The sequence below is a fragment of the Neohortaea acidophila genome, assembly GCF_010093505.1.
Source record: "Neohortaea acidophila strain CBS 113389 unplaced genomic scaffold BDY17scaffold_3, whole genome shotgun sequence".
NCBI lineage: Eukaryota > Fungi > Ascomycota > Dothideomycetes > Mycosphaerellales > Teratosphaeriaceae > Neohortaea > Neohortaea acidophila.
In genome coordinates, this window is record NW_022985512.1 from 2,163,079 (window position 1) to 2,189,636 (window position 26,558).

At 55.8% G+C, this 26,558-nt stretch overlaps 13 protein-coding genes across 13 annotated transcripts; 6 read left to right on the forward strand and 7 right to left on the reverse strand.

Annotated features, from left to right (window-relative positions):
• Window positions 1–39: 39 nt before the first annotated feature.
• BDY17DRAFT_294387 (glycosyl hydrolase catalytic core-domain-containing protein) lies at window positions 40–1,385 on the reverse strand. The gene has a single exon (XM_033733133.1). It carries the CDS (start codon window positions 1,089–1,091, stop codon window positions 177–179), a length of 915 nt encoding a protein of 304 aa, XP_033592443.1. The 5' UTR covers window positions 1,092–1,385; the 3' UTR covers window positions 40–176.
• Window positions 1,386–1,395: 10 nt separating this feature from the next.
• Window positions 1,396–3,273, forward strand: BDY17DRAFT_294388 (uncharacterized protein). Its single transcript, XM_033733134.1, has one exon. The coding sequence runs from the start codon at window positions 1,833–1,835 to the stop codon at window positions 3,030–3,032; it is 1,200 nt and encodes a 399-aa protein (XP_033592444.1). The 5' UTR covers window positions 1,396–1,832; the 3' UTR covers window positions 3,033–3,273.
• On the reverse strand, window positions 3,274–4,315 carry BDY17DRAFT_294389 (uncharacterized protein). The gene has a single exon (XM_033733135.1). The coding sequence runs from the start codon at window positions 4,207–4,209 to the stop codon at window positions 3,349–3,351; it is 861 nt and encodes a 286-aa protein (XP_033592445.1). The 5' UTR covers window positions 4,210–4,315; the 3' UTR covers window positions 3,274–3,348.
• Window positions 4,316–6,090, reverse strand: BDY17DRAFT_294390 (uncharacterized protein). Its single transcript, XM_033733136.1, has 2 exons — window positions 5,678–6,090; window positions 4,316–5,621 (listed from the first exon to the last, which is right to left on the reverse strand). Exons 1-2 carry the CDS (start codon window positions 6,020–6,022, stop codon window positions 4,752–4,754), a joined length of 1,215 nt encoding a protein of 404 aa, XP_033592446.1. The 5' UTR covers window positions 6,023–6,090; the 3' UTR covers window positions 4,316–4,751.
• Window positions 6,091–6,140: 50 nt separating this feature from the next.
• On the forward strand, window positions 6,141–7,283 carry BDY17DRAFT_294392 (uncharacterized protein). Its single transcript, XM_033733137.1, has 2 exons — window positions 6,141–6,601; window positions 6,655–7,283. Exons 1-2 carry the CDS (start codon window positions 6,228–6,230, stop codon window positions 7,223–7,225), a joined length of 945 nt encoding a protein of 314 aa, XP_033592447.1. The 5' UTR covers window positions 6,141–6,227; the 3' UTR covers window positions 7,226–7,283.
• Window positions 7,284–7,319: 36 nt separating this feature from the next.
• On the reverse strand, window positions 7,320–11,939 carry BDY17DRAFT_316012 (multidrug resistance-associated protein; the record flags this gene model as incomplete). Its single annotated transcript, XM_033735972.1, has 14 exons — window positions 7,320–7,908; window positions 7,969–8,049; window positions 8,104–8,537; window positions 8,595–8,779; window positions 8,837–8,901; window positions 8,952–9,002; window positions 9,052–9,123; window positions 9,178–9,373; window positions 9,429–9,668; window positions 9,726–9,891; window positions 9,945–10,621; window positions 10,674–10,907; window positions 10,962–11,468; window positions 11,519–11,939. 14 exons carry the CDS (start codon window positions 11,937–11,939, stop codon window positions 7,320–7,322), a joined length of 3,918 nt encoding a protein of 1,305 aa, XP_033592448.1.
• A 1,263-nt stretch (window positions 11,940–13,202) lies between these two features.
• BDY17DRAFT_247181 (OPT oligopeptide transporter protein-domain-containing protein) lies at window positions 13,203–16,460 on the forward strand (the record flags this gene model as incomplete). Its single annotated transcript, XM_033730799.1, has 9 exons — window positions 13,203–13,574; window positions 13,627–14,003; window positions 14,059–14,082; window positions 14,186–14,462; window positions 14,577–15,309; window positions 15,359–15,387; window positions 15,444–15,896; window positions 15,945–16,013; window positions 16,248–16,460. The coding sequence occupies 9 exons, from the start codon at window positions 13,203–13,205 to the stop codon at window positions 16,458–16,460; spliced, it is 2,547 nt and encodes an 848-aa protein (XP_033592449.1).
• A 227-nt stretch (window positions 16,461–16,687) lies between these two features.
• BDY17DRAFT_294433 (uncharacterized protein) lies at window positions 16,688–17,436 on the reverse strand. Its single transcript, XM_033733138.1, has 2 exons — window positions 16,839–17,436; window positions 16,688–16,787 (listed from the first exon to the last, which is right to left on the reverse strand). Exons 1-2 carry the CDS (start codon window positions 17,295–17,297, stop codon window positions 16,737–16,739), a joined length of 510 nt encoding a protein of 169 aa, XP_033592450.1. The 5' UTR covers window positions 17,298–17,436; the 3' UTR covers window positions 16,688–16,736.
• A 1,211-nt stretch (window positions 17,437–18,647) lies between these two features.
• On the forward strand, window positions 18,648–19,717 carry BDY17DRAFT_112982 (uncharacterized protein). Its single transcript, XM_033729238.1, has one exon. The coding sequence runs from the start codon at window positions 18,757–18,759 to the stop codon at window positions 19,423–19,425; it is 669 nt and encodes a 222-aa protein (XP_033592451.1). The 5' UTR covers window positions 18,648–18,756; the 3' UTR covers window positions 19,426–19,717.
• BDY17DRAFT_114706 (uncharacterized protein) lies at window positions 19,460–20,068 on the reverse strand. The gene has a single exon (XM_033729239.1). It carries the CDS (start codon window positions 19,903–19,905, stop codon window positions 19,495–19,497), a length of 411 nt encoding a protein of 136 aa, XP_033592452.1. The 5' UTR covers window positions 19,906–20,068; the 3' UTR covers window positions 19,460–19,494.
• Window positions 19,889–21,207, reverse strand: BDY17DRAFT_294437 (uncharacterized protein). Its single transcript, XM_033733139.1, has one exon. It carries the CDS (start codon window positions 21,084–21,086, stop codon window positions 20,010–20,012), a length of 1,077 nt encoding a protein of 358 aa, XP_033592453.1. The 5' UTR covers window positions 21,087–21,207; the 3' UTR covers window positions 19,889–20,009.
• Window positions 21,208–21,791: 584 nt separating this feature from the next.
• On the forward strand, window positions 21,792–23,229 carry BDY17DRAFT_316014 (O-methyltransferase; the record flags this gene model as incomplete). Its single annotated transcript, XM_033735973.1, has 5 exons — window positions 21,792–22,031; window positions 22,085–22,417; window positions 22,463–22,642; window positions 22,689–22,906; window positions 23,067–23,229. The coding sequence occupies 5 exons, from the start codon at window positions 21,792–21,794 to the stop codon at window positions 23,227–23,229; spliced, it is 1,134 nt and encodes a 377-aa protein (XP_033592454.1).
• A 1,440-nt stretch (window positions 23,230–24,669) lies between these two features.
• Window positions 24,670–26,235, forward strand: BDY17DRAFT_309174 (uncharacterized protein; the record flags this gene model as incomplete). The annotated part of the gene is made up of 3 exons (XM_033735296.1): window positions 24,670–24,682; window positions 24,738–24,791; window positions 24,851–26,235. The coding sequence occupies 3 exons, from the start codon at window positions 24,670–24,672 to the stop codon at window positions 26,233–26,235; spliced, it is 1,452 nt and encodes a 483-aa protein (XP_033592455.1).
• Between the last annotated feature and the right edge of the window lie 323 nt (window positions 26,236–26,558).

Here is a 26,558-nt window from a genome sequence, read left to right on the forward strand (position 1 = left end):
TTTGACGGCCACGTCACCCTCCATCGCTTGCACGATCCGCGAGAGTTACAACATGCAACGGCCGAAGCTTTGAGAGCGTAGAGAAGGGTATGGCGTGTATGGAATGTGTCTGACAAGTCTTGCTCTCTATTCACACCGACATTTCCACTCCATCGCATATCATTTCCCACCAACTCTCAGCCAAAGCAAAACACGGCGGACCATACAAGCACAAAGGCCAGCAAGGAGATCCATGTCACCCCCGGAACTACCACACCACCACTCTCCGGCCCACGACCAGTCGCATTGAAGCCCAAATACCACGCGCCGATGTCCGTCAAGTGGCCACCATTGTCCAGCATGCTGCCATTCGGTCCCACCCACGAGGATGCATCGTTGGCGGGAAAGCTGCCAAAGTAGGCATACCGGGCAAGGTAATCGAGTGCATCGAGGAATGCGACACTCTGGTTGTAGAACTGCTGCGCGCCGAGGACAGTGACGTTGGGCTCTGCGAACTCCGTCAACCACAGCGGCAGCTGGGGATATGTTGCATGTACGGCGCCGAGGTAGGCTGCAAGCCCGACGAAATCGCCATAGTAGTGCAGAGGGAGGAAGTCGACGGTGCATTTCCCGGCGCACGCCTTGAAAAAGTCTTGCAGCCACCACGCTCCGCCCTGCGTCACGGCAGGCGCGCCGAGTTGAAGCCCATGCTGCTGTTTGAGCGGTTCAATCTCGGCTTGCCAGATTTGAGCGGCGTGCTGCGCGCCCACGCACGATCCCCCTTCGCTGGCAGGGCCGCACAGATCGGGTTCGTTGAAGGCGAGGACATAGTCGATGTTGCTTCCCGAGCCGAGCAGGCCTTTGACGGTGGAGTAGAAGCTGTTGTATTGAGGGCCAGCACCCCACAGCATGGGGACGTAGCTCAGCCGACTGTTGAACGAGTTCACGGGTGTGGAGGCATAGTTGTAGTACCACGTCAGGTCCGACTCCGCCTGATCCCAGAGGCCGTCGCTGTAGCCATCGGACCAGGTGTAGACCAGGCCGCGTTTTGACGAAGTCAAGTTGCCAGCGAGAGCAATGGGGAGGCCGTAAAGCAAAGTACAGAGCAGCATTCGTGGCTGGACATGGCACGCTGCAAGGCTAGACTATCGCAGCATTATATGGCGGAGGCGACTGCGGCGAATGGGGAGAAGATAAGTGTATGTTGCAGGGACCAGGCCAGCGATGACGTGGGCCTGTAGATCTCACGATGTGCCGTCAACTGTGCCATTGCTAACGAGTAGCCGCAGGTAGGAGACAGTGAGATTTGTGATGGAGTGAGACGGTGGTGATTCGTATCTTCTGATGAGTGCATACCTCCAGTTCCTGCGACCAGACAATACCCCTCGTACACCATTGTGCTGATGAACAGGTCAACAGCTTCACTCGCCACAATCGCGAGAGGTGGCTGAGCTTTATTTCCGGAAACGCCGGGGGTGAGACTTGTCTAAACCGCATTCGGCAAGACATCCACATCCGTTCACACACGAACGAGCACACCTTCACCATCACCACACCCCGCACAGTGAAACTCACAGTCCCGCGCGATAGCAACTGACATTCTCTTGCCAGTGCTTGTCCGACCATCTCTCGCTTCCATCGTCGCCGCGCAGACACCCACCGTCCATCACGATCAACGCAAGCCACAACTGCCAGGCACCAAAAGCTTATTGCATGAAACCCGCATTGTCACAATAGCGGGGGGGATTGCTGGAGTGTTTGTCGCTTTGCTGCCTCAACTCTTCTTTCGCATTCCCACTTCCCTTCAGCTCCCCATCACCCCTCGCACCGCTTTATCTTCACCCCTCGACACCATGGTCGCCACGCGCCGCAGCCTGTCCACCATGGACGGCCAGGTGGACCAGCAGCCTCCCTCCGACGAAGACAACATCCAGTTCAAGAAAGCAATGAAGAAGCTGCAGATCGATGCTCTACCCGCACTCAGAGGTGAAACGATCAAGAAAGAGGAGAATGCGGCGGTATACCACTGGCGGGGCTCGACGTACGCCGTGGCGCAGGATACCCCGCAAGAATGGCTGGACAAGGAGCCGACGCGGTACAAGAAGCGCAAGAGCACCGCACCGCCAGAGAGCGACGAAGTACAGCCGGCGCAGACGAGGAAGCGTGCGCGCAGTCCGGCGGCAGAAGTTGAGGCAGTGGAGGAAGAGCCGGCCGCGAAGCGTCCCCGCAGGCATACACAAAACTACACCATCGACTACAAGCGACCTCGCACCCTCTCCGACTTTTCACCCCGGAAGCAGCGCTCGCTGCAACCTACAGGCTCGCCGACGCCTGAGAAGACGGCGCGCCGAACACGACCTCGGCCGACACGAGAACAGATGCGCAGAGAAGTGCCGGAGGTGGAGACGGCCATTGCGCAGGCACGAAAGCAGGCAAAGAGACTGGGCTTTCAAGTTGCTCCCCTGCCACAACATGCGCTCGCTGCACGTCAACAGGCGAGAGCAAAGTCGACAGTCGAGTTGACGGTCTGGCTGGCACGAATGAATAGCAAGGTGGAGAAGGCAAGCCAGGCATACCAGCAAGCGAAGCACGAGGTGGAACGCACTCTACAACTTGTGCAGCCAGCAATCAACACTCCAGCGATTTCTTCTCATGACAACGAAGCGTCACGGCCAGACGAGAGTCTTAACCAGCTCACCCCTGCTTCGTCCACCCCCAAAGACATCAACAGCAGCAGCACCCTCGATACCCCTCTGCTCGAATCAACTCTTTCCCGCCGCGACTCACTCACCGATATATACCACCCAGACTCCCCACCAACATCCGACCTCCCATTGCAAAACAAAGCCGGTCAAACACTGCGCTGGAGTCTTCCTGCGAAAGCAACTGCAGATGGTCGTGCTGAGGAAGCAATCAACAAGCATCGCATGCCTAATGAAAGCCACGGGGCACGCAGGAGACGGGTGAAGCGGGAAATGCAGCTGGTGCGGAGCTGGAAGGAGGTGGATGTCGATGATGATGCGAGTGAGGATGTTGGAGGTACTGTGCATTAGAGCGGCGCAATACGGGCCCTTTGCGAATTGGCGACGATCGATGAGCGAACCTGTATATATGATGGCGAGGAACACAGGATACTAGCCGGCTGCATGGCAGCGTCTCTGGCCTGGATCAAGGAGGTTGGTCAAATCATCACATTTCGGGTCCTTCGCAGAGGGCTTGGCGAGCTGCTCGAGACTACAGCAAGAAAGCAAGTCAAAACTCCGGCGTGATACCACGAATCGAATGAAGTCAAATCCAACCTGTCGCGTTCAAGACTTTCCATTCATTTCGCTATGCTCTGAACGTAGATGTGACAAGATCATTCCCGGGTCATAAATCGCTGACCGCACTGTTCCTCCTCCCAAACATCGGCCGACTCCCTATTTCACTCACGGGACTCGGCGGATCATCGAACGGATTTCGATGAGAGCCTAGCAAGCCATCCGAAACCGGGATCTCATCGGCGTACAGCTCATCATCCTCCTCGTCCAGCTGCACATCCTCAAAGGGGGATCGTACGCTACCCGTCCGCGGTAATGTGGAGATATCTTGCTCGACGCTGTATGGATTCGGCGGTTGGCCTTCTGCCGCGGAAACGCCATACGGCGGCGGCGGCTCCGCAAACGTGCCGTCTAGACTCCTCCGCGCCGGCGCATACGCGCTCTCCTCCTCGCTGCGTCTCGAGTGCTGTGAACATGAGTCCAGACCGGTCAGGTAGGCGTTGTTGCCTTCTGCGACGATCACCGGCGCTTCCCGGTGAGGCGGGCGAAGGTCCATGGTTGGCGGGGCGTAGTATGCTCGTGTGTTGGTGTTGGTGTTGTTGTTGCTGCTGCTCGTCATTTCGGTCGAGTGGGGTTTGGGTTGGTGCTGGCTCTGTTGATTTTGCCTGCGTTTGCGGTAGCGGAGGAAGATGATGAGAGCGAGGATGAGGAGGACGACGGCGAATGGGACGATGATGAAGACGGCGTGGGGGATGTGGTGAGAGGGAGGGGGTGGAGGCGAGTGCTCGGATTGCGAGACCCCGGAGGATGTGCTGGTTGCATGTGAGGTAGTTGCTTTGGTCACGCCCGTGGTTGGGCTGGAGTAGGCCGGCGGCGCAAACGAGCTGAAGGGGCTGAATTGGCCTCCGTTGTTGTGGTAATGCTGCTGCTGCCCGCCGGTCGGCGGGATGGAATGGGGGAAGTCGCCCATGTGGGCTCGAGGGCGTGGTGAGAGACGCCTGTGCCCTGCGGATGGCGGCGAATGGGTGATGAGGTGAAGTGGTGAAGACAGCAAAGACAGAGGGAAGTTTCGGGGTTGGGAAGGGTGGGCAGAATCGACATCATCCTCCCGTCCCATTCCATGCCTCCCCGCAGTGCACCGCCCCCCACGCCCCGGTCTTATTTTTAGCTTTTGCGAGGATTTTCCCGTTGTGCAGGAGGCAGGCAATGAAACGAGCTCATAAGCCGGGGTCCGATGCCTTGCTTTGCCTGCAATGCGAAATGCTGGAGACCAGACGACGAAGAGAATGATAGCGCCTCGAGGAAGACAACGCCCTTGCCAGACATCGCCCGAGCACTGGCAACGATCAGTACCGCCATGTACCGCCCAGCCTGTGTCAATGCCATTCACAGACCCGACGGATTGTTTACCCATTCTCAGGATGACTCCTTCGTCAATGGTGTAACGGCTGGTACTGGCGTATGCTGACAGATTTCAGACCTCCCGCAGCATCCCCTCGTTCGGAGAGAGAATCACCCCTTTACCATTTCCAAAATCTCCATCACCTGAGCCTTGTCCGTCAAAGGACGAGGATTCGTTCCGATCCAACGATCCGTCATGGAGTTTTCGGCAAGCAGCTCGAGCTGGTCCTCTCCAACGCCCACATCCTTCAGCGTCCTCGGCATCCCCAACGCTCGGAAGATGGCATCGAGCATGTCGCCCAGATCCGAGTCGTGACCCAGCCCGGCATCCTTCAAAACCCTCTGCACCTCAACTTCCTCCCATAGTACCTCCTGCACGGCATCTTGCTTCGCGCCGTTCACGCTGCGGTTGTACTTGCATACCGCCGGCAACAGAATGCAGCTTGTCTCGCCGTGTCCTACATTCAGCGGCCCAAGCTGATGGCCGATGGCGTGCGACGCTCCCATGGGCACCCCGCTGAGATTGGGTGCTTTGACGGACTCAATCACCCCCATTTGACACTGTAATCGAGCCTCTAGATCTCCCGCATTCTTCTTGCATCGCAACAGGCCAGGGATGAGGAGTTTCAGGCCGCGGATGGAGTCTGAATCACTCTGCGCAGTGCCTTGCAGGGAACATATGACTTCGACGCAGTGATCCACCGCTCGGACCCCAGTGGACAGCCACCACCGATCGGGGGTGGTTGTCGTAAGCTCGGGATCCAAGATGACCAGCGCTGGCGCTTTGATGGGGCCGGCGAAGCTGTACTTTCGATGATTGTGATCGTTGGTGCCGCCTCCGCGCGCATTGTACTCTCCACCTGAGAGGGAGGTTGGTATGCAGATGACCGGCACTGTGGGTGTCTTCACGTCTTGCCCGCTCTCTGTTCTTGAATGCAGCGTGTCCAGGTCTTCGAAGGATTCGCATCTATTCGCCATTGCCTATAAATGGTCAGTGACTGATCTCTGCTTGCATGGAAGAGAAGTAGTCGACGGACCAGCGCAATGATCTTTGCTCCATCTGTCAGACTTCCCGCACCCAATGTCACAAGTAGATCTGCTCTCAGCTCGGTCGCTTCCTTGACCACCTCCAATATCTCCGACCACAGAGTATGCGGTCGCATGCCGTATCGAGTGCCTACCACCTTGTCTCCAAGCGCATGCTGCAGAACCTTCACACGGTTGGTGTCTCGAGACAGTGATCCCGATGCGATGATGTACACTCGCTTGGCTTGGAAGTTGTCAGCGATATGCTTGGAACATGCTTCTTCGTAGGATGAGCCATAAGAAATCCAAGTCTTGCAGCCATCCCAGGCAGGACGGTGCGTTTCTTGATGAGCCATCTTTATTACCGATCTATCTTCGTACAGTTTCCGTTGAAGTGATGCATACTGGATCCAGGATATGTAGAGTAAGCGTTGTCTAGCCTTGAGCATGCATCGACGGCTTAGGGTTGATGTCCCCTTAGGGTTGGACCGACAACAACACCTCCATCTCGACTCTCCATCCTGCAACAACCTCCTGTTCTTGGAGTCAGCCACCTCTCCAATGGCCGAAGATCAAGAGGGAGAGTCCCTCTTCCGCCCAACGCACAAGCGTCGCAAAGTTCTCAGAAAGCGACTCGATTCCGACGATGAAGACACTGTCCCCACTCCCCTACCCACACATGCCATCGTCGAGACCCTTGAAACCGATTCAAACGAACCTGCGCATCGCGGAGCGACGATCGTGCAAGCACGGAAGAAAGGAGCAGTGGGCCGAGGCATCACCTTCTCCGCCGCGGATGCGCAACGAAGAGCAGCACAGGAACCTGAGGAGCAGGCGTTGGCATTGGCGAGTGAACACCAGGAGGCAGATGCTCCACAGATTGAGCGATTTGTGAAGCCAACAGGTAAAGCGGAGGTGAAGGAGGACAAGCATATGTACGTCTGTCATGTTGGGCGTGGTAGCTTGCCGAACAGTGCTGATGAGACAGGATGGCATACGTAGATTCCAAGCTGGCTGATCTTCGTCAGCCTGCGCGCACGGAGTCGCCAGATGGTGAAAGCCGGAAGGAGACCAGAGCGCATGGAGATGCATACGACACAAGCACTGGACCGAGGAACGGCGATGCTCAAACCTTGCTCAATTCAGCACCCCATCCGCCGGGCAACCTGCCGACGTTCCAGCCACGGCACCCGCGCAGGACAATGTCATCCCCAAAGCCTAAGAAGCGAAGAAAGTACCCACCAGCCCGGACGGAAACCGATGTCGCGCGCGACTCGATGATTGAGCAAATCATGGGCCCGACACATGTCCCGCATTACCAGGCCGCCGCAGAACAGGTGCGACGAACGGAGGAGCAGGAAGGCGTGGATCGCGATGCTGCTGCGGAGGATGCATTCAAGGCACAGCTCCTCGCAGATCTAGATAGTCACCGCCGACGGCCTCACGCCCCGAAGAATCCAGCGGCTGCTGCCAGTGGGCCGAAGTTGGGAGGCAGTCGGGCTCAGCGGGAGAAAATGAGGGCGCTGGAGGAGGCGAAAGCGGGTACGAGCAAGAAGTAGGGTCTGCATATGCCTGCTATTGAACAGAGCGAAAATGCAAAAGTGTTCGAAGCAAGGATCCCACACGATGTATCTCTGTAAGTGTGAGGCCTTGTCATACAACCGCCCCAAACGCCATATTCACAACCCTGTCGATGCCGGGCAGTGCCTTCGGCAGAACAGCATCAATTTTGTGCGATATCATGATAACCGTCAGCCCATTCTCCGTGAAATGGCGGTGGATCAGTTGATGGACGAGTTGTTCGGTCCCGGCATCCAGGGAAGCTGTCGCCTCGTCCAGAAGAACGATTGGTTTCGTGTCGGTTCGAGAAAGCTCTTGAAGTTTAAGGATGCTGCGAGCAACAGATAAAAGTTGACACTGTCCAGGCGTGAGTGGAGGCAATGCTCCCAACGGAGTGGCAAGAATGCCGCGTTCAGAGGTATTGGACCGACAAAGCACTCGCCATAGCTGGGCATCACGCAGTACAGCCATGACCTGTTCATCCGTACAATTTTCAGACAAATCGACGTTAGATCGAAGGCTACTTTCCGGAATGATAAACGGATCTTGGGGGATGGTGATGAAGCAGTGTTCCCGAATGTAGGAGCGAGGAACTCGGGACAAGTCGATACCATCGACGAGTATGGACCCTCTATCGAGCTCGAGCAGGCGAAGGAGTGCAAGGAGGAGAGTAGACTTTCCGCTGTCAACGAGGTGTGAGCGCTGTGCATGCTTTGGTTGTTATTCCAAAATGGCAACTCACCTGCCCGTGCGACCACGGAGCACAACTCTCTGGCCGGCGTTGATGGTCATGTTGAGATTACGGAGGGCCGTACTCTCGGTGCTTGGTAATGAAAGTCAGTGAAGCAGAGGCCAACGTAAGTCGGCCGTAGCTTACTTGTACGACACTTGTACGTCCTTCAACACAACTTTCCCAGCACTCGGCCATTCCCGCGGAGGAATGAAATCCTCACCAGCTCTGTCCTCCTTCGGCATGCTGTCCACCGCAGCTTTGAGTCGTGTCACAGCTCCAAGCGAGATCTCTAGCGTTGTCCAGTTCTCCACGGCACGCAGCAGCGTGGTGTTCGCCACGATTACCATGTTCAGCGCAATGCCTGCTTGACCCTCGTCTTGAATGAAACTCCAATAGACTACACTGACAACGACGCCCACGCCCACGAACGCCATCAATAGATCGAGAACCACATTGAGCCACCGTTGAAGACACATCGAGATGTACCACGGGCGTTGCGATTGATCTAGGCGAGAAGCGTTTATGTTGGCATACTCCTTTTCCCATCGGAAGGCGCGGATGGTGGACAGGCCTTCCACCTGTTAAGCCGGCACACAATCAGCCATCGTCTTAGTCTGGAGCAGCAAGCAGCGTACCGTATTGATGAACGATGAGGCCAGTGCCGAACGGGCCTCGGACTCGATCTGTTGAAGTTGGCGGGAGGCGTGTAGATAGCGTCTCTGGATGACCCAAACAACAATCACACAGAATGGGATAGTCATTGCCAGGGTCTGGTTGGCGGAGAAGAGCAGATACGATTGTACCGTGAGTTTGAAGATCTCTTACTGGCTCGTCAGTCTCCGCTCATGCGATGTGCTTTGCTTGTGCTTGGACTCACGAACTGCGAGTGCGGAGAGATAGCTAGGTACACCCCGATCGATGAGTTGCATGTCTTGACCAAAGCTAAGGGATATCAGTGGACTCTATCCTGATATGTGCCCGATGGTACTCACCGCTCGAGCAAGGCACCCGGATCCTTGCTGAAGAAGTGCGATAGATGGGCTCTACGGGGACTGTGAGCGGCTGATTTTCTTGCGGAAGCATGATACCCACCCCAGAGTGGTGTCGAGAAGCAGAGAATGCAACGCAAATCCCGAAGATGGAGCCATCCGTATGACTGTAGTCCTAGAATCGTTTCCTCAGCTTTGAACCCAGTGACAACAGGGGAACGTATCTCACCACATGCCGCCATTGGTGGCAAGCCACGCCAGCATCGACAAAGTCATGTACCCCGTGGTGTAGTAGAGCGTGTGCCCGACTGACTCCGTCCACCACTTCAGCCAGTACTGCGGAAATGTTACGCAGAAGCTGTACGTGGCGGTGAAACCGACCAGCATACACAGATTCGTCCTGCCAGCTGCATCAATGTAGTATCCTGTGGGCGTTGTGTGAGCTCAACGTTCAATTTGAGCTGACTGAGCGTATCTTACTGCAGGCCTCGAAGCCTCCTGGCTGTCCGTTTCTGCTTCGAGGTGACGTCGATCGGACTTGTAGAGCACTCGGCGAGCTGATCTCACTGATTGCTGTCGCATGAGTAGACTGGGGATGTGTATCATGGAGAACAGTGAGGTCTGCGCCGTACTCGCTCTGCATCTTGGGCCAACTACCCTGCTTTTTGACTTCACCATGTTCAAGCAAAACGACATGATCTGCCCATGTGCAATGTCGTACTGGCGGAGAGAGAGTTCATCAACGTGGGGTCATCCATCAACTTGGGCCGTCATTACCTTTGTTAGATGTCATGATGATCGTCAAGTCTTTTACTTGTCGACAAAAGCCATTCCTACCGAACAGATTCTGCAGAATGGTGGTTTCGGTTTTGGCGTCCAAAGCACTGAATGGGTCATCGAGGAGAAGTAAGTGAGGACGGGCATAGAGGGCTCTTGCTAGGGCCTGGCAGCCGAGATCAGCATCGTCTTTGGATGAGGCGTACAATCTCGACTCACCACTCGTTGACGCTGCCCACCAGAAAGATTGATACCCCGACTGCCAATATCAGTCTGGTCCCTATGAGGTAACTCTTGCAGATCGGAAACGAGAGAACAGGCACCGAGTACAGCCTGATACCATTCGTGATCAATATCCTCGCCAGCTTTCGTAGGTCCGAGGATGGCGTCCTTGACTGAGCCTTGAGGAAGCCAAGGCATCTGGCTGCAGAGTCCGATGCGATCGTACGACAGCCATACGTCGCCCGTGGCACACTTGAGCTCACCCTGTGATGCCTTTAACAGGCTCGTCTTGCCCGAGCCAACGGGGCCGAGACAGACAACGATCGTGTTGCGTTGAACGACCAAGTCCACGCCGTTCAAGACCGGTGTATTTTCCGAACCCGCACAGAAGGACGCATTAATAATTTGCACCAATGTGTCCCCTCCCGAGCGGTGTTTGTCGTGATCTCGGTCGGGCTCGTTGAGGTAGGCTTCGAGCCGCTCTACGTTGGTCATCATGCCAATTGCTTTCGGTACAACGGTCATGACCATGTTGGCCGGGTGCGTCACCATGGCGAGGATAGCAATGGTAGTATAGGCGGTGCTGGCATCAAAGACAAACGTATGGCGACTCGAAGCCAGGAGCGCAAAAGTCATAAAGACGAGAGCAGGGGCAAAGATGCCAAGCGCATTGGCTAGTCGTGTGTCAGCTGGACGTGTCGGATGGCCTTGAAAGAGACAACGGACCGCTTGCGTTGTAAAAGACTTGGACCCAACGGAGAGCTGCTGCTTCCGAGAGCTCATGTTGACGGAGTTGGACTATATTTCGGCGTAACAGACTTGTTGCCCCTGCCATTTTAACGCTTCTCAGTGCGCTCAGTGCCGAGCTTGTGGCGGCAAGACGTTGCTGAGTAGCCTGATTCCATCGCTTTTGGCGTGGGTGAAGGTGTCGGGCAACGTATCGGCTCACTCGAGAGCAAGCTGGAAAAGAGTCAACGAAGGATAGAGCAGAGGATGGGCGAGAAGCTTCAGTACCGAAGATTCCGACGAGCAGCATGACGCTCACCCAGCCTATCCGCTGTGAAAGCAGAACCATGCCGACTACGACTTCGAGCAAGTATGCCCAGGTGTCGTGGGCGATCTCTGCGATCGGAATAAGGGCTTCCACGTCGTTGCTGAGAAGCGCCATGACTCTGCCATCGTCAGGCTTGGTGACGGCATAATGGATGTGCAGTGTCTTGTGGTGGAGCAGGCCGATCAAGCAGCCTCGAGTCAGAACTGCCAATCGATCGATTTGGTGTCGGTAGGTCGAATTGAATACCGCTAGTCCAGTGTAGATGAATAGTGCTGCGAGAGTGATCACGGCGGGGGAATGATCTGCATTCTGAGAGCGAGGGTGATGGAGGAAGTCGACGGTGACGGCCATGAGGGGAGGCTGCGCGTATCGAAACGCGATCAGACCCAGACGAAGGGGAACGGCGGCAAGAAAGGGGGAGCAGAGGACGCGGAAGAGCGATTGAAGCAAAGCATATTTCTCCCTAGCTGATGGGAATTGTTAGTTGTCCGATCCGAAAGCCTTTTGGATGACACACTTGTACGAGACCAGTCTTGTATCGCTTGTGCTGCCAGGATGTTCGATGAGAAGGCTTCATCGATGGGGGGAACGACGAATGGGCTGGTAGTGGAGAGGATCGGCTTGATCCAGTCAAAAAATGCTCGATCGACTAGCCCAGCAAGAGTCTCGGGGGAGAAATGGCGATACTGTGATCGCACAATGCTGCTTTTGCTCTGACATTCGAGCATGAACAGGCATGCTGACAGCACAGCTTTGGAACAGCGCAAACCGGTAGCACCGGCTGTAAGGAGCGAATATGCATCGTCCAAGATCAAGACCAGGATGTAGAGGGTGAGCGGTGTCGATGGTCGTAGAGACTTCTGATGTTCAAGGATTGAGAGCCAACAGATTCCCACCGCAGCTGTCCAGTCGAGCATCCAGCCGCTCGCGAGCACCATACATACTGCAACTGCTGCGCTGAGAACCTACCATCTTCGTCAAACGATCGATACGTGTGCCGTGGCTGACGAGGCAGCACTCACCGCCTTTAGAACGACGCGGTGGTTGGCAATGACTTTGATTTCCGTGGAGCGAAGCTCTTGCAGCCGGTATACGGTGAAAGTTACGAACAGCAAGGAGAGAAGTGTACGCCATGATTGGCAATCGTTTGGGAGACCAAACAACATGGATATTTCCTTGGAGAGGCATTGGCAAGGCGGGAGTGATTGACGTTGACGGTAAGTTGATCCGAACCCTGAGGCCTAAAGCCCAAGCTTTCGCGTCGGCCCGGTTCGCCACGTTATTGGAACGTTAAGGTGCTGAAGGAATACTTTGACTCCATTCCTTGTTCATCAACAGTGAAGTGCCAAATGACACAGGGCAGAGGCGTCAGACGAAGAGAGCATCATTTTGCAAGGTCACATCGCGACGTTTCACCCACCGAGGTCCGTGATGATAGAGCTATGTAGCGCCGCACCGCCGGGAAGCTCGCCGCACCAAGCATTTTGTGATTCCAGATTACGCCGAGGTCCCACGCTTGACCTGAAGAAGCAAGTATCCGATTGTGGCGGCCAAGCACTTGTGCGCCGGACACTTGCGTGGTCGAGCGCCTAAGCTTTATCTGCCGGGAGCAAGCAAAGCCCAGGAGTCGGCGCCCAGCAAGTGGCGGACCACAAGCATACCTGGTATCTCCGTTCGACTCACACGCAGAACATGGCGCTGATCCCTGCCCTTGGCCGCGGCATGCTCGAGATGGTGGCAAGATGAGGTGGCGTGAGTACTTGATAGAAGCAATCAAAAGATTGTGGACCCCCACGGCGCCCCGCATAGCCATTGGCCGGTTCCCCGCAATCGGCAGCATCGTGCGCGCCGTCGTGTGGCCCTTATCTTGGATGATGCGCTTCAGCACGTCGCCCCGCGCGATTCGCGACGACCAGACGGCTACTAGCGGCGTTCGAGAAGGACCTTGGCCGTGAAAGTAACCGCCACATCGAATTCCCGGGATAGTGATTGGCCTGGTTCCAAAGGTCAATAATGCAGTAGCATCTTGGCATCATTGTGCGTCTGCTTCCACTGCCCGGGTCGTGGATAATTGGCCCGGCTCAAAGGGGGGGTAGCATTCGCTTGCAGGATACAAAAGGCCAGCCATGTCCCGGTCGTGCTGCTCGCCTGCCCTCGCTTCATAGCATCGTTCTTTTCGTGCATCTGCTCATTCGCGCACCATGGCGAGCAGCAGCAAGAACCCCTTGAAGCGCATGGGTTTCAAGCGCACCAACACCTCAGAGGCTGGTGTCGTCGAAACCACCCGAGAAGTGACCGAACTCGACGAACTGGGCGAGGAGCCGGCAGTCGTAAGCAAGATTGCCGACGAGTTTGGGGGAAACGTACACAAAGGCAGCCATGCGACCGCCGTGAAGGACATTTCCGAGGCGGAGGCGAACCGCAGGCTGAGCGCCTTCCGCGCCGAGCATTCCTTGGACCCCAATCTGCCCGCCACTGCGCTCGAGGCCATCGAAGATGCCACTCGCGCCCATGACCAAAAAGGCGAGGCTGTTCTCGTCGACGAGCTTGTGGAAGACTCTCCGTATCCCGAAGTAAGTTGGCAGCCGTTGAGTCGGGCGTGCTCGAGCTGATCGCCCATCCCAGGTTCGTGCCGTCGTGCGCAACTACGATGAAGACGTCCCCGCCGGCACCATTCGCGCCTGGACGATTGGCTTGTTCTTGACCACCATCGTGTCTGCCGTCAACGGGCTGTTCTTCCTGCGCTACCCCATTGTCAACATCCCGGTTTACGTCGTGCAGTTGATTGCGTACCCCCTGGGCGTTGGTTGGGCCCGGGTCATGCCCAATCACGAGATGAGTCTTATGGGCCTCAAGTTCAATCTCAACCCTGGGCCGTTCAATGTGAAGGAACATACCATCATTGTTGTCATGGCAAATGCCGCCTTCGGCGGTGGAACGGGATACTTTGTGGATACCGTCGTTTCGATCCAAGAGTTTTATCGGATCCCGGGCTTTGGCTGGTATGCATCCACTCCTTCTTGTTCTTCCCGAGCTCTCCCACTGACTCATTCGCAGGGGCTTCAACATCTTGTTTGCATTGTGAGTATGCTTTGGGCATGACACGTCTGACCGCTTCCTCGATCCTACCAGCAGCAGACGCCCGCACATCTTCCCATCTCCTTCTCTGTACTGACTTGCTTAGATCGACACAATGTCTCGGCTTCGGAATTGCGGGCATGGTCCGTCGATGGATTGTGGAGCCGGCGGCGATGATCTGGCCCGGTGCACTGGTCAACGTCGCTTTCATGTACGCCCTGCACGACCAAAAGCCGAGTGACCCGAAACAAACCAATGGCTGGGCCATCTCCCGTTACAAGTGGTTCCTGATCATCCTCGGTGCCATGTTCTGTTGGTCGTGGCTGCCTGACCTCATGGTTCCGGCCTTCAGCTACTTTGCGTGGTATGTTGATCTGCTGCCGGTGTCGGCGAGAAACATTAGCTAATGGCGCTCATCACCGCAGGACCACATGGATTGCACCTAGTAGACCTCTCTCCTGCTTACCCCGTTGAAACGCCCATCTGCTGACTCGGAGACTTTAGACAATGTCCTTCTGAACCAGCTCACAGGCCAGACGACGGGCATTTCCCTTGGATTTCCTCTTACCGGTTTCACCCTTGACTGGGCTCAGATCAACTCTTTTTTCGGCAGTCCTCTGATCTCACCCTGGTACGCCACGGCCAACATCCTTGGAGGAATCATCATTATTGTCTGGATCATCACGCCCGCCGTCCATTACAGCGGCGTGTGGTACTCGCAGTATTTGCCAATTAGCCAGAACGCCATCTTCGACAACCAGGGCTTGCCGTACAATGTGACGCGCATCCTCTTGCCCGACAACACCGTGGATCCGGCTGCGTACGAGGCCTACTCGCCGCTCTTCCTGCCCACCACGTTCGCTCTGACGTACGGCATCTCCTTTGCCTCGATCGCGGCCCTCGTCAGCTATACCTTCCTCTATCACGGGCCGGAGCTCAAGCGGAGGTGGAAGGCGTCTAGGGGCGAGCTCGACGACATCCATATGAAGATCATGCGCAAGTACAGTCTGGTTCCCGTTTGGTGGTATGGGATTCTGTTCGCCGTCATGTGTGGATTCGCGTTTGCCGCTGCGTGTGCCTTCCCCACTGGAATGAAAGCCTCTTCTGTCGTGCTGGCGTTGGTCATCGCTTGCGCCTGGACCGTTCCAATCGGCATCATCCAGGCCATGACAAATATCCAGCTGGGATTGAATGTGTTTACCGAGTTCATCATCAGTTATCTGCAGCCCGGTACGCCGTGTTCTCCCAAGTTTCCCAGTTTTCTCGCTGACGTATCCAGGAACACCTGTTGCGATGATGATGTTCAAGGTAAGTCGACGCCGGTCCTCTTCGAGATGCCCGAGCAGAGTCGCTGATTGATGCAGACCTTTGGGTACATCACCTCGAGCCAGGCCCTGTATTTTGCGCAAGACTTGAAGCTCGGCCATTACATGCACGTGCCGCAGCGATCTCTTTTCACGGCGCAGCTTGTGGCGACGATGTGGTCATGCCTGTGCCAGCTTGGCACCATCGAATGGGCGCTGGGTCAGATTAAGAATGTCTGCACCTCCGCAGCCTCCAATGACTTCACCTGCCTGTACATCGCCACCTTCTACAACGCCTCCGTCATCTGGGGCGCGATTGGTGCCAAACGCCTGTTCTCCAGTGGCGCCGTGTACCAAGGGCTGCAGTACTTCTGGCTCGTCGGTTTCATCCTGCCCATCATCACGTACGGTCTCGTGCGAGCTTTCCCCAGGCACTCGTGGCTCAAGGCTGTCAACATTCCCGTCGCCCTTTCCTGCATGGGTTACATCCCGCCGTACTCGGCCATGAACATTGTAAGTCGCTCGGATGCTTGATCGAGATCGGAACTGATTGCCCAATAGCTTGCGTACTGTACCGTTGGTTTCATCTTTATGAAATGGATTCGCAATCGTTACCGCGGCTGGTGGTATGTATCGTCTTCGCGGAGCAAGGGTCTAATCGATGCATTGGCCTTGTGTCTTCTGCAGCCCCATTTGAGACACTCAATTTGCTGACACTTGTTGTAGGATGACCTACGTAAGTCTATATCGTGTTTCGACCGTTCTGTGTCCCAGTTGGGTGGTTCCGATGCGGAGAACCGCTGCTTGGCCTTTTCTTAGCCTTGGGCAACTCTTCCAAAGATGATGTACTGACCCTCTATGCAGAACTACGTGACCTCTGCGGCCATGGACACGGGCTTGGCTTTGGCGGCAATCTTCATCTTCTTCCTCGTCCAACTCCCAGTCGGATCATTCCCAAGCTGGTGGGGAACGAATGTCATCATGACGAGCGACTATCTTGGGTCGGCCGTTACCCAGACCGTCAACGTTACCGCAGGCGAGATATTCGGTCCGGCACGCGGGACTTGGAAGTGGTAGTGAATCTGGTGAAGAAGCTGGGGTGGGGGAGGGAGTCGCAGTCGCGAGTACCTTATATACGATTCGCTCAGCCGTAATCGGGGTAAGCCACTTGCTGCGGAGTTCGAAGGGGCAGGGGTTTTGGCAGAGAATGTGCTTGTCAAAGGGCGTGGGGAAGCAGCGTTGTTGGCACAGAAAGTACATACGAGAGCAGGTATCGGAGTTCACTTCCATTATTGATAAGCTGTTGATCTGATGAGTAACGTGCTCATTAATGCTCGACGATGTTCGAGGACATCATGGCGCGGCTGACGAATTCTGCTGCCTGCGGCGGCAACTCCGAATACTGTACGTATTTGACGGGGATGTCAAAAGGCGTGGGTGACGTTGACATGGCAGGCATGCGAGGATTCGGCTACGAGCACATCGTGACGGGTGCAAGCTGTTGTTACGGCGGAAGAGCTTGGGCAACTGTGTGGATGTGCAGCAAACGGAGAGGCCACGAGGAGTAATAATGGGCATCACGATCTTCAACGATTCTCGATAGCTGCCCGTCGTTGCTCGACCAGGATCATACCGTTCCCGCTCAGAAAGCCGGATTGCCTCTTCATATTCTCTCATCTCCGCTTCAAGACGCCGAATCTCTTCCTTCCATTCTGTAGTCTGCTCTTTGCTAGCGTGGTTCGATGTCGCATTCGCTCGAAGTGCGTCTTGTGCCTGTTTGATCCCGTCTCGACAGTCTTGGATGTATATGCGGTGTTCGCGGATGAATTCGTCACATTGCTCAATCTCCTCGGGTAGCATCTCGTCAATGTACATTGCCAGCCCGAAGTCGAGGTCCGCCTGCGTAGGTGCCATTGCGTTGGTGATGTGGGTGTTGCGATTTCGTGGAATAGCCGTGGAATCCGGATGAAGCTGGGTGCGGGGATGTGGTGATGCGGGGTGAGAGCAAGACGTCTCACAGCGGCTCTTCCCAGGTCACATCATCTTCATGGGCACTCCACTTCTCAATGACAACGACTAGCTGGAGCAGATGTGCGAGCCAGCTAATAGGCCAATTGGTGACGAGGGTTGGGCTTCGCAGCATTTCGGGCAGCCCGGTGTTGATGGGAACACAGCAGGGAGGGAGAAATGACCCCAGCGTGATTGAACAGAACACCTGGATCAAGAAACAGCGGTACAAAATGCAACGAAGGCCATCCTACAAAGGCCCTTACGCCGACAACGCCTTCGTTCTCACGCTGCATACTGATAACGCGCATCACAAGCGCGTGACGAGTCTGCGAAAGCACTATTCCCCAGTGCTTTCCTTAAGGGGGTGCCTCATCTGACCCTCTTTCACGGCCTTCCCGCATCGAAGATGGAAGATGTCATCGTCCCGACCATCCAAGACGTTGCATCTTGTACTTCAGCCTTCTCCATCTACACCGCGCCGCCCATCCGACTTGAGAATGGCGTAGGAGTCGGCATCGCTCCGGACTCGGGCGGCGTAAAGGCGCACAGGATATACGATGAGCTGCAGTAAATATGGCGGGCGCAGGGCGTTCTGAGTAAAGCCAACCTCGGCCTAGGGGAGATACGCTACACCGTTGTGGACAGGGTCACGGAGGAGGGTGCCATTGACCGAGCCTTTCAAGGGGTGCAGAATGACTTTCAAGGCGATCGAGCAACGGTCAACGGGCTGAGTCTCTGGAGATATCAAAATGATGGGTGGTTAGCATTTCAGCGAAGAGTTGATTTTCGCCCAGGGCTCTGACCTTGAATGTGTTCGTCAGCGGCAATCGTATTGCTTCTCGGGTGATACGTACTGGACATGTGGAATGCAACCGCTCGCTGTTCTGGAATGCATGGCGGCACTCTCTGCCGGCGCGACACCAACTTCAACACTCTTTGCGCCCACTGGAAGCGCACTGTCAGATCTCGTGCTACGAACTCGCCATCGATTCCCTTCTGCTGATGGGAACACGGAACGAGTGAGGATGAGCGCCGCGAAGTATTCCGCCGAGGAGTTTCGTGAAGCAGTGGAAGAGGGCGAGCACGTTCCCAAACGCTGTGGCTGGCTCAATCCCCATGCTGAACGTCAGCGTCCCCATCCCTGAATCGGAAGCGGAACACGTTGTGCCAGTATGGAGAATGGCATCGAAGTCTCCTCGATGGAGATCGAGCTCCTCCCACAGACTCTGCATCACCTCTGGATGTGGAAGTCCAGTCCGACACTTGCATGGCGGTTCCCGAGCAAATGCAGCTGATTCTGCTGGAGACCGCAGTCTCTGTCATGTGTTAGACGCATTCTGCACATGCTTCGTTCCGAGAGTGAATGCAGGGGAAAACAAAGCCAAGCTTCCCAATATATTCACTCACGTGCGAGCTTCACACCTTCCACGTTCGGAGAAGGCTGCCTGAAACCCAACACACCTTCGCAGGCGGGCTCCAACACCTTTGCTTGCGACAAGCTTACAACGATCGTCTCAAGATGGTGTCAATCAGTACGGCGTTCGTGCTCTTTCAACACGACCACTACCGCAAGCTCCAAAAGCAGATCAGGGCAGAGCGGCGAGCAAGGGAGCGGCAGCAAGAGGAGGCACGGCAGGCGGAGAAGCGACTCAAAGCCACCCGGATGTGGAACTATGCATACGATCGAGGCTACGCTGATGCGATGCAAAAATCTGGGAACAAAGGTGAGCTCACTCCCGATTTCTCCTCGCGCGATGCCAACGCGGTTCTGACATCCTGCAAGCAACACTCACCGATCGTTTCGAGCAGCTGGGGGTGTGGGAGGGTCAAGCATGGTCAACCACCTACGGCCACCCGCATGGCAGTGATGGAAGTGGTGGATCCGGATCACAGTCGCATCGCAAACATCATCACTCTGGCGGACATCACTCATCAGACCGGAAAGATCATCACACCGGAGCGACAAAGCCAGCGACACCAGGCCAAAATCACTCAAAAGGCAAGGACAAGGTCAACAAAAGTGATTATTTGATGAGCGGCGCATTGCCACAAGAGACGCCTCCTGCACAGACTACAGATGGCGGGAAAGAGGGCACAGCTGTCAAAGACTACGGCTACCGAGCAGCCAAGAAGGGAGTCCAGGCTGCCGAGGTGAAGAGCCAACCAGTGAAGTCGGCAATGAAGGCCACCGCTCCGCAAACACCTCATGTGTCTCATCAGAAACCTGGTGAGTGCAGTAGAACTTGCCAACCTCGAGAAAGTGCTGACCGTGAGAGCAGCCAACCCCACAAAAGACTCGGGTCACTCCGGGCAGAAGAAGTCGTCTAGCTCCGAGAAAGGGAAGAATCCTCAGCGTTGAAAGGAGTAAATCAGAGGCATGGGAAGGAAGTCCTGTATCAACTCGAATACGAAGAGCGTGCAACATGCGGAGGTGTGGGAACAAAGAGACGTTTGGGTGTTCTCGAGGCTCGTCGGTAGCACTCAAGAATGGAATATGACTTGAAATTGGCATGATTCTCCAACCACAACTTTCTCTGATCGTGAAGGTGCTTAGTTGGACATATCCCCGTTGCGTGCGGGTCGATTCCTGGGCAGCGAATGTTCACCTTGCATGGCTTACCAGAACGCCATACATCGGACTTCAATACTTTGTCTAACATCTCCATATGCAGCATCTCCGAGGTCAGGACTAGCATGGAAACTCCCGACTTCCTCCGCCGCACCATTGCCCAGGCCGGCGGTGTCGAACAGCTTCGCAAACAGCACTTCGTCGGGCTGCATGTCGGAGATGTAGTACCATTCGAGTTGATTTGCATCGGAACTGCCGTTGCCAATCCGCTCAACTGCGTCTGGTCTGACTTCCACCGTGGCGTACTCTTTGATCCAGGCCATTTTGTTCTTGAGAAATCGATTGTCATAGTATTCTGTTTTCAGGTCTCCCACCTGCTGCACCGATGACCACGGCAGCAACGCCAGCGGATCTCTCGTGACAGGCTTGAGAGGCTTCCAGATGGAGAAAGCAGCATATCTCGGGCCCAGCTTGCCATTTGCGTGGCCATTGTAGTCCTTCTCCAGAGCCTTCTTTCCTGCTCTTTCGTCCACGGGGACACCGGCAGCACCACAGATGGCGTCTTCACGAGCAATAATCCCGGCGGCCTCTGCTGCAGCTCTCAGCCCAGGAACTTCGCTCCTCACCGCCTGTCGACCACCGAGCGCAGCGTAATCACTGTGAGGGGCGCGTAGAGGCGGCGACATCATTGGCCAGTGCCGCGCCTCCTCGATTTGTTGAGCTGAATCGGCGATGACCACTTTGGGTTCGTGAGGAGATATCTCCCCGCGGCAGTTACTGTTGATCACAACCACAGTCTTGCATCCAGTGACTTGCTTTACGAGTTCCACGACTTCGGGGTGGTAGATGCTCTGTACGGTGGGCGGGTCGTGAAACACATTTGAGTCCGTGATGGCTGAGACGTGTTTCACGGCTGTAAAGCCATGCGTCTTCATGAACGCGGCTTCCGCCTTGTAGTCGCCATGCGAGCTGCTCTGGAAGACTTGATCGCGGAAGTCTACCAAGGGACACTTGACATTGATCTTGGACTCGGGTTCATCCTTGGTCAAATCAGCAGACGCATCTCCATCCGAAATGGGATAAGTGAAGACGCCGTAGAGTCGTGGTGGCTTTAAGGACCCCATTTGGGCGAAAGCTGGGGAGAGGCAAGTAGTAGAAAGATATCTGGTGGGGCGTCATCGGTCTTTGTACCATTTCGACTGCACAGTCAGCCGGGCGTAAGACGGCGAGCGGATGGTCTATCTGCCTATCGGTGGAGCGAGCTGACCAAAACACTACAAGGCAAGAGATGGTTCGTCAGACTCGCGCATCGTTTGCAATAGACCATACGACATGGCCGATTCATGATATTCCTCCCACCACATCTCCTTCTCCCACAAGGCTATGTGGGAATGCGGTCCAAGCTCGTCCCGGCTCGCATTCAACCTCGACAATCCTCCGGCATGCAATGGTGTCTGCATCTTGTACAAGCCCCACGCGACCAAGACTGGACGCATGACGAGAGACGGCGATGGAAGGCCTCCGTAGGAGACGAGGGACACGAATGAATGGATGCTTCATTCTCAAACCTGATCCTCAAACAGCCGCTGAGAGAGTCCATCTCAACCTGGACTCTCTCCTCCTCGACCGTCTTCTACAATACCCGCTTTACGAAACACTGCAACTTTGTGTTTTCTCATTCGGCTGTGCTCGAGGCATGTTCATGTTTCATGTTCCATGGACAAATCTCATCTTACTCACGTTTTGTCATACAACATGAATAATAGAGCAAGACACCTTGCATCCTTCGATTGTACAGTCCAGGCGCAACTCTACTTTACCGATTGACCATGGCCACAGAAAGCATCACCGAGCTCGCGAGCATCATCGCTACAAGCACCGCCCAGGTCTCCGCCTACCTCGATCAAAATGGCCTGCCGCAGCCTTCGTTCGCGGTGACCGGACCCTCGACATCTCAGATCCCGCCATCCGAGGTCGAGATTGAGAGCGCCCGTTTGACTGCCATTGATGCTACTCAGCGACTACGAAACCTCCTGCTTGGCCCACACGATTTTCTCACAAGCATAACGGTAGTCGCCTGCACCCCTCCATCCCACACAGCGCTTCCTGACAGACCTCTCAGCCCAGTGAATGGATCAGCTTCCAAGCTGTCGCTCGCTTTGGGCTTGCGTCCTGCGTTCCAATTGATGGCAGCGCGAGTTGTGCCACCCTCGCGGCCGCATGTGGCCTCCCGGAGTCCACGACTCGACGACTGCTGCGCCATGCCGTCGTCAAGAACGTCTTTTGCGAGGCCGGCCCGGACGGAGTTGCCCACAATGCTGTATCCCGTCTACTCGCCGAGAAGCCGACTTTGAACGCATGGCTACGCTTCAATACTGGGGATAGCTGGAGTGCGGCCAGTCAGACGGTCGAGGCGCTGGCCAGGTGGCATGGCAGTGAGGAGCCAAACGAGACGGTATGGATCTGCACAGTGTTCCTGGGCAGTGCTAACGGTGAAAAGGGCTTCACCCTCGCAAGTGGCACAGGACTGGGCATGTACGACACTTATGCAGTGCAGCCAGAGCGCGGCGAGAGATTTGCCAACTCCATGAAGAATCTCACGGAAAGCCCCGGATTTGATGCTGGGCACTTGGTCGCCGGGTATGACTGGGCATCGCTCAAATCTGCCGTGGTGGTAGATGTAAGTTGCCGTACGCATACCTGAAGCGTCAAGGCTAACAACACAGCTCGGCGGTTCCCACGGCGCCGTCGCACGAAGGCTGGTGGAGTCTTTTCCGACCCTCAGTGTGGTCGTACAGGACCTGGCCGAGGTGATTGCACAAGCACCACCATCGCAGACTCACATCTCGTTCATGTCGCACGACTTCTTCACGCCTCAGCCGGTGGTGGCAGACGTCTACCTCTTTCGCTGGATCCTGCACAACTGGTCGGACAAGTACTGCGCGTATCTTGCGGGCGCTGGTACCCGCGCTGAAGCCCGGCGCTCGTATCGTGATCAACGAGCACGTCATGCCACGCAACATTAGTGGTGGGTCACGATGGAAGGAGGAGAGATTGCGGTACGGTCTGTGACATCCCTCTGTCGCTTCTACTAACGGACGCAGTGCCGCCGATTTGATCATGCTCCAGCTCTTCAATTCCAAGGAAAGAGACATGGAGGACTGGGCTGCCTTGTTCGAGACGGCAGATTCGCGGTTTCGCTTCCAGGGTGGGCGGCTACCTACGGGAAGTAGGCTCTCTGTCTTGGAAGCGGTGTGGGAAGGGTAGTGTGTCGAACACTCCGCATCTTTGTGTATGTCGACTCGCTGAGCGGTAGCGATGGTAGCACCAGATCGACACGTAGGTGCTGCGCTGGCTTGTTGCACCAAGTTTCGGGACGCCACACCTGGCCTCCTCTGAGATGTTTGGATAGATGCCCATATTACTGTCTTTCTTGACAAAAGTCCACCTCCAGAAACCCCGCCGAATTGGACTCGTAAACCGCGTGCACCTATTCCGACGCCCCTCTCGGTGGTCGATACCAAACCACCAGCCCATCGAAAGTCACCTCTGCACACCGCTTACTCCACACGACGTACCGCCGACCAGCCAACGAATATGTCCACACCATCAGTGCAGCCAGCTTCCGGAACGAAGGTCAGCGGTGTAAGAATCAACTGCATAGGTGACCGGAAGGTGGGGAGGGCCAAATACGAGGAAGTCGAGATATCTCAAGAGGACTATGATTTTTGCGCGGGCGAGACTTCCGACATTGCGGAACGTATTGGCTTTCCCATCTTCATGCGGGAGTATCTGGCAGACTCAGGATGGAGCAAGGAGCGAGCGGACAGCGTCGACTTTACAAACCCTGATGCTCTGTGGCTCTCTCTTCGTGCTGTGACCCTCGGATTCAGATTGGGGAGCGACGCCCTGGCACTGGGACAGGACGGGGAGCGTTCTGGTGGTGCGTCGGGATAAGAAGAAATTGCATGCGGCGCATGTCGAAGCACTTTGCACATACTGTTCTGATCTACAGCCGTTCTTTGGTCATGCACCGGGAACTTTCACCCCTGGAGGGCCGATGAGCAAGGACGCGTTCTGGCCTTGATCCATCGTCCCGCCGTTGCGGTCCACTGGTGCAAGATGGAGACCGAGAGCAGGCAGGCGAGATTCTCAGGTGTTCCGGGCCCTTATGAGATGTGATGCAGTGAGAGTATGATATGGAGTGTGCGGCGTAGATGAGCTGTCGCAGATCAGTTTGGGGGATAATGTGAGAAAGAGCATCTCCAGATATTGCTTGATCCAATTGATCCAAGGGTGGCGGGGACGTCGCAGCCTTGCGATGAGCATGCTCAGGCATCGCGATCTTTCCTTGCAACGCGGAGAGAAATGCTTCCTGGAAATGGATCAGTCGACTTGACACGTTTAGTGATGTAGTAGCATTCAGACGTTCATCATTCTCTGTGCCCCTTTCATCATCATTATCATCATCATCGAGCGGCGTGAATGTAAAGGTGAGGTATGAAGCAAGCCTTGTGCCAAGACTTTCGCGGAGGCGGCAACGCTCAAACGACGCCTTGAGCTGCGACATCATCAAGCTCCACCACTTTATCCTACATCACCCTCGCTCATTTCCGTTGCGCTTGCAGTCTCTTGACCCTCTCTCTGTCACTCATTCCTCCATCTGAACACTCTTTCCTCACTCGCCAGCCGTGGGTGGGGAGCACGATGGCGTACCACGGTGAGCTCTCGGCCGCAATGGTCCTCATCGAAGACCATCAGCTAATCCTTCCCAGCCAATCTTCCCGCCCCTACCTTTGATCTTGAGACATGGGCAAGCAACTACGAAGGTAAGCTGAGCCTTGACTCCACCGTCATTTGGTGCCAAATTGACTCCCACTCCCGCCAGGCCCTCTTCTGCCCCTCCGACTCGCTCATGTCGCCACACACTGCCCTCCCCTCTCACAGCAAAGCCTCGATCTCGCCATCACTGCCGCAAAAAGAGGGAAAGATGTCCTGCTGTACAACCGTCTCTATGAGATTGCCGAGAAGCTGGGCGTGAGCGGGTTGGAGCAGAAGGATGAGGAATGGATGCAGAGGCAGGAAGAAGGCAACAAGCGCGAGTTGGCGAGACTGGAAGGAGAGCTGCGTGGGTACAAGAATAACCTCATCCGCGAGAGCATTCGCATGGGACAGGAGGATCTTGCTATGCATCTCCTCCTCACCGGCGGACCCCTTCCGGATCCCCAAAACCCCCAGTCCGCCACTGGCGCCGGCTACAACGCTGCGTATCAGGCGTTTGGCAAGATGCGCGACTACTGCACCACGCCTTCCCACGTTGCCAGCATGACCTTACGACTCATCCACACCGCCCTCCTCCAAGCAGTTGCCACACAACAGACCGGTGGTGCTCCACATCTGCATCTCAACGCTGCCCTCGCCAATGCCAATCGTCTCCGCAGCGTCGGCATCAAAGAGGAAGAGATGGTCCGAATCACACCCATCATGCACGTGTCGGGCGGACTTGCGCACCTCGGCGCCGGCTCCTACCCTGAGGCTGCCGTCGCATTCCTCTCCACGCCCTTTGAGTACGCTTCACAGGGCGTTGTTCAAGGCACTAACGCGACTCGTGCCATTGCGAGCGGGAACGATGTTGCCATCTACGGCGGACTATGCGCTCTCGCCACCATGACTCGCGACACGCTCAACGACACTGTCCTCGCCGGGCCCTTTCGCGCCTTCCTCGAGCTCGAACCTCACCTACGCAAGGCGATCAGTCTGTATACGACTGCGAAATACCAAGCATGCCTCGACACACTCCGTCGATACTACAGTGATTGGAGTCTTGATGTCTTCCTCGGTGCTCAGGCCTCTCCCACCGCGAAGGAATCGCATCTCGATCGCCTAATTCTCCGCATTCGCGAGAAGAGCATCACCGCATACCTCTCCTCTTTTGCACAGGTGTCTCTCGCCTCACTCGCCTCCACCTTCCCTCCCCTCTCCTCCGATCCGCAAGCCATGGAAGACGAGATTCTGTCCATGATCGAGGCCGGCATGCTCGATGCAAGATTAGACGTGGTGAAGGGGCTGGTGATTGCGCCGCAGAAAGAGGCCCGCAAGTCAGCACATGCTGCGGCGGCTGCGGCTGCAGAAGAGGTGGAGCGAACGCTGTTGCTGCGACTACATCGAGTGAATGTCACCCTGGCTGGACTGGAGATTCCCAAGGCGAAAACGGGCAACTGGTCTGGAACAGGTGGAGAGGGGATGAGACTGGGCAATGGAGGATTTCCGTGATGTGATGAGCATGAAGATGGATGAATGAGATATGAGAGAGATGCCTGACGCATGATGAGGCCCCGACATGCAGAAGGACCTTGCTACCGATGTGTGGCACTCGAGACCTGCAGCAGACATGCCTTGCTGGATCTACGCAGCTATGGCATGCAGTCTGGTCGATGATGGCCACTGCGGAAGTGTCTGACGAATGGTCAGAAAAATAGCCTGACCAAACCACAATACAGTATGATACCAGTCCCTGTTATTCGTCAACCGGTCTTCAATATGCCCGCCCAGGCATTGGAGGCAGTGTTCGCCATTGCAGCAGAGTCTGAAGCAGA

Excerpts from the sequence above, each read along its gene's own strand:
- BDY17DRAFT_294392 (XM_033733137.1), top strand. The coding sequence starts at position 6,228 with ATGGCCGAAGATCAAGAGGGAGAGTCCCTCTTCCGCCCAACGCACAAG. Across the intron at positions 6,602-6,654 it reads GTGAAGGAGGACAAGCATAT|GATGGCATACGTAGATTCCA; the intron begins GTACGTCTGTCA and ends CTGATGAGACAG.
- BDY17DRAFT_112982 (XM_033729238.1), top strand. The coding sequence starts at position 18,757 with ATGCAGGGGAAAACAAAGCCAAGCTTCCCAATATATTCACTCACGTGC.
- BDY17DRAFT_114706 (XM_033729239.1), bottom strand. The coding sequence starts at position 19,905 with ATGCCAATTTCAAGTCATATTCCATTCTTGAGTGCTACCGACGAGCCT.
- BDY17DRAFT_294387 (XM_033733133.1), bottom strand. The coding sequence starts at position 1,091 with ATGCTGCTCTGTACTTTGCTTTACGGCCTCCCCATTGCTCTCGCTGGC.
- BDY17DRAFT_294390 (XM_033733136.1), bottom strand. The coding sequence starts at position 6,022 with ATGGCTCATCAAGAAACGCACCGTCCTGCCTGGGATGGCTGCAAGACT. Across the intron at positions 5,622-5,677 it reads GAGCAAAGATCATTGCGCTG|GCAATGGCGAATAGATGCGA; the intron begins GTCCGTCGACTA and ends GACCATTTATAG.
- BDY17DRAFT_294388 (XM_033733134.1), top strand. The coding sequence starts at position 1,833 with ATGGTCGCCACGCGCCGCAGCCTGTCCACCATGGACGGCCAGGTGGAC.
- BDY17DRAFT_294389 (XM_033733135.1), bottom strand. The coding sequence starts at position 4,209 with ATGGGCGACTTCCCCCATTCCATCCCGCCGACCGGCGGGCAGCAGCAG.
- BDY17DRAFT_294437 (XM_033733139.1), bottom strand. The coding sequence starts at position 21,086 with ATGGGGTCCTTAAAGCCACCACGACTCTACGGCGTCTTCACTTATCCC.
- BDY17DRAFT_294433 (XM_033733138.1), bottom strand. The coding sequence starts at position 17,297 with ATGGCACCTACGCAGGCGGACCTCGACTTCGGGCTGGCAATGTACATT. Across the intron at positions 16,788-16,838 it reads GTAGCCGAATCCTCGCATGC|AGTATTCGGAGTTGCCGCCG; the intron begins CTGCCATGTCAA and ends TCAAATACGTAC.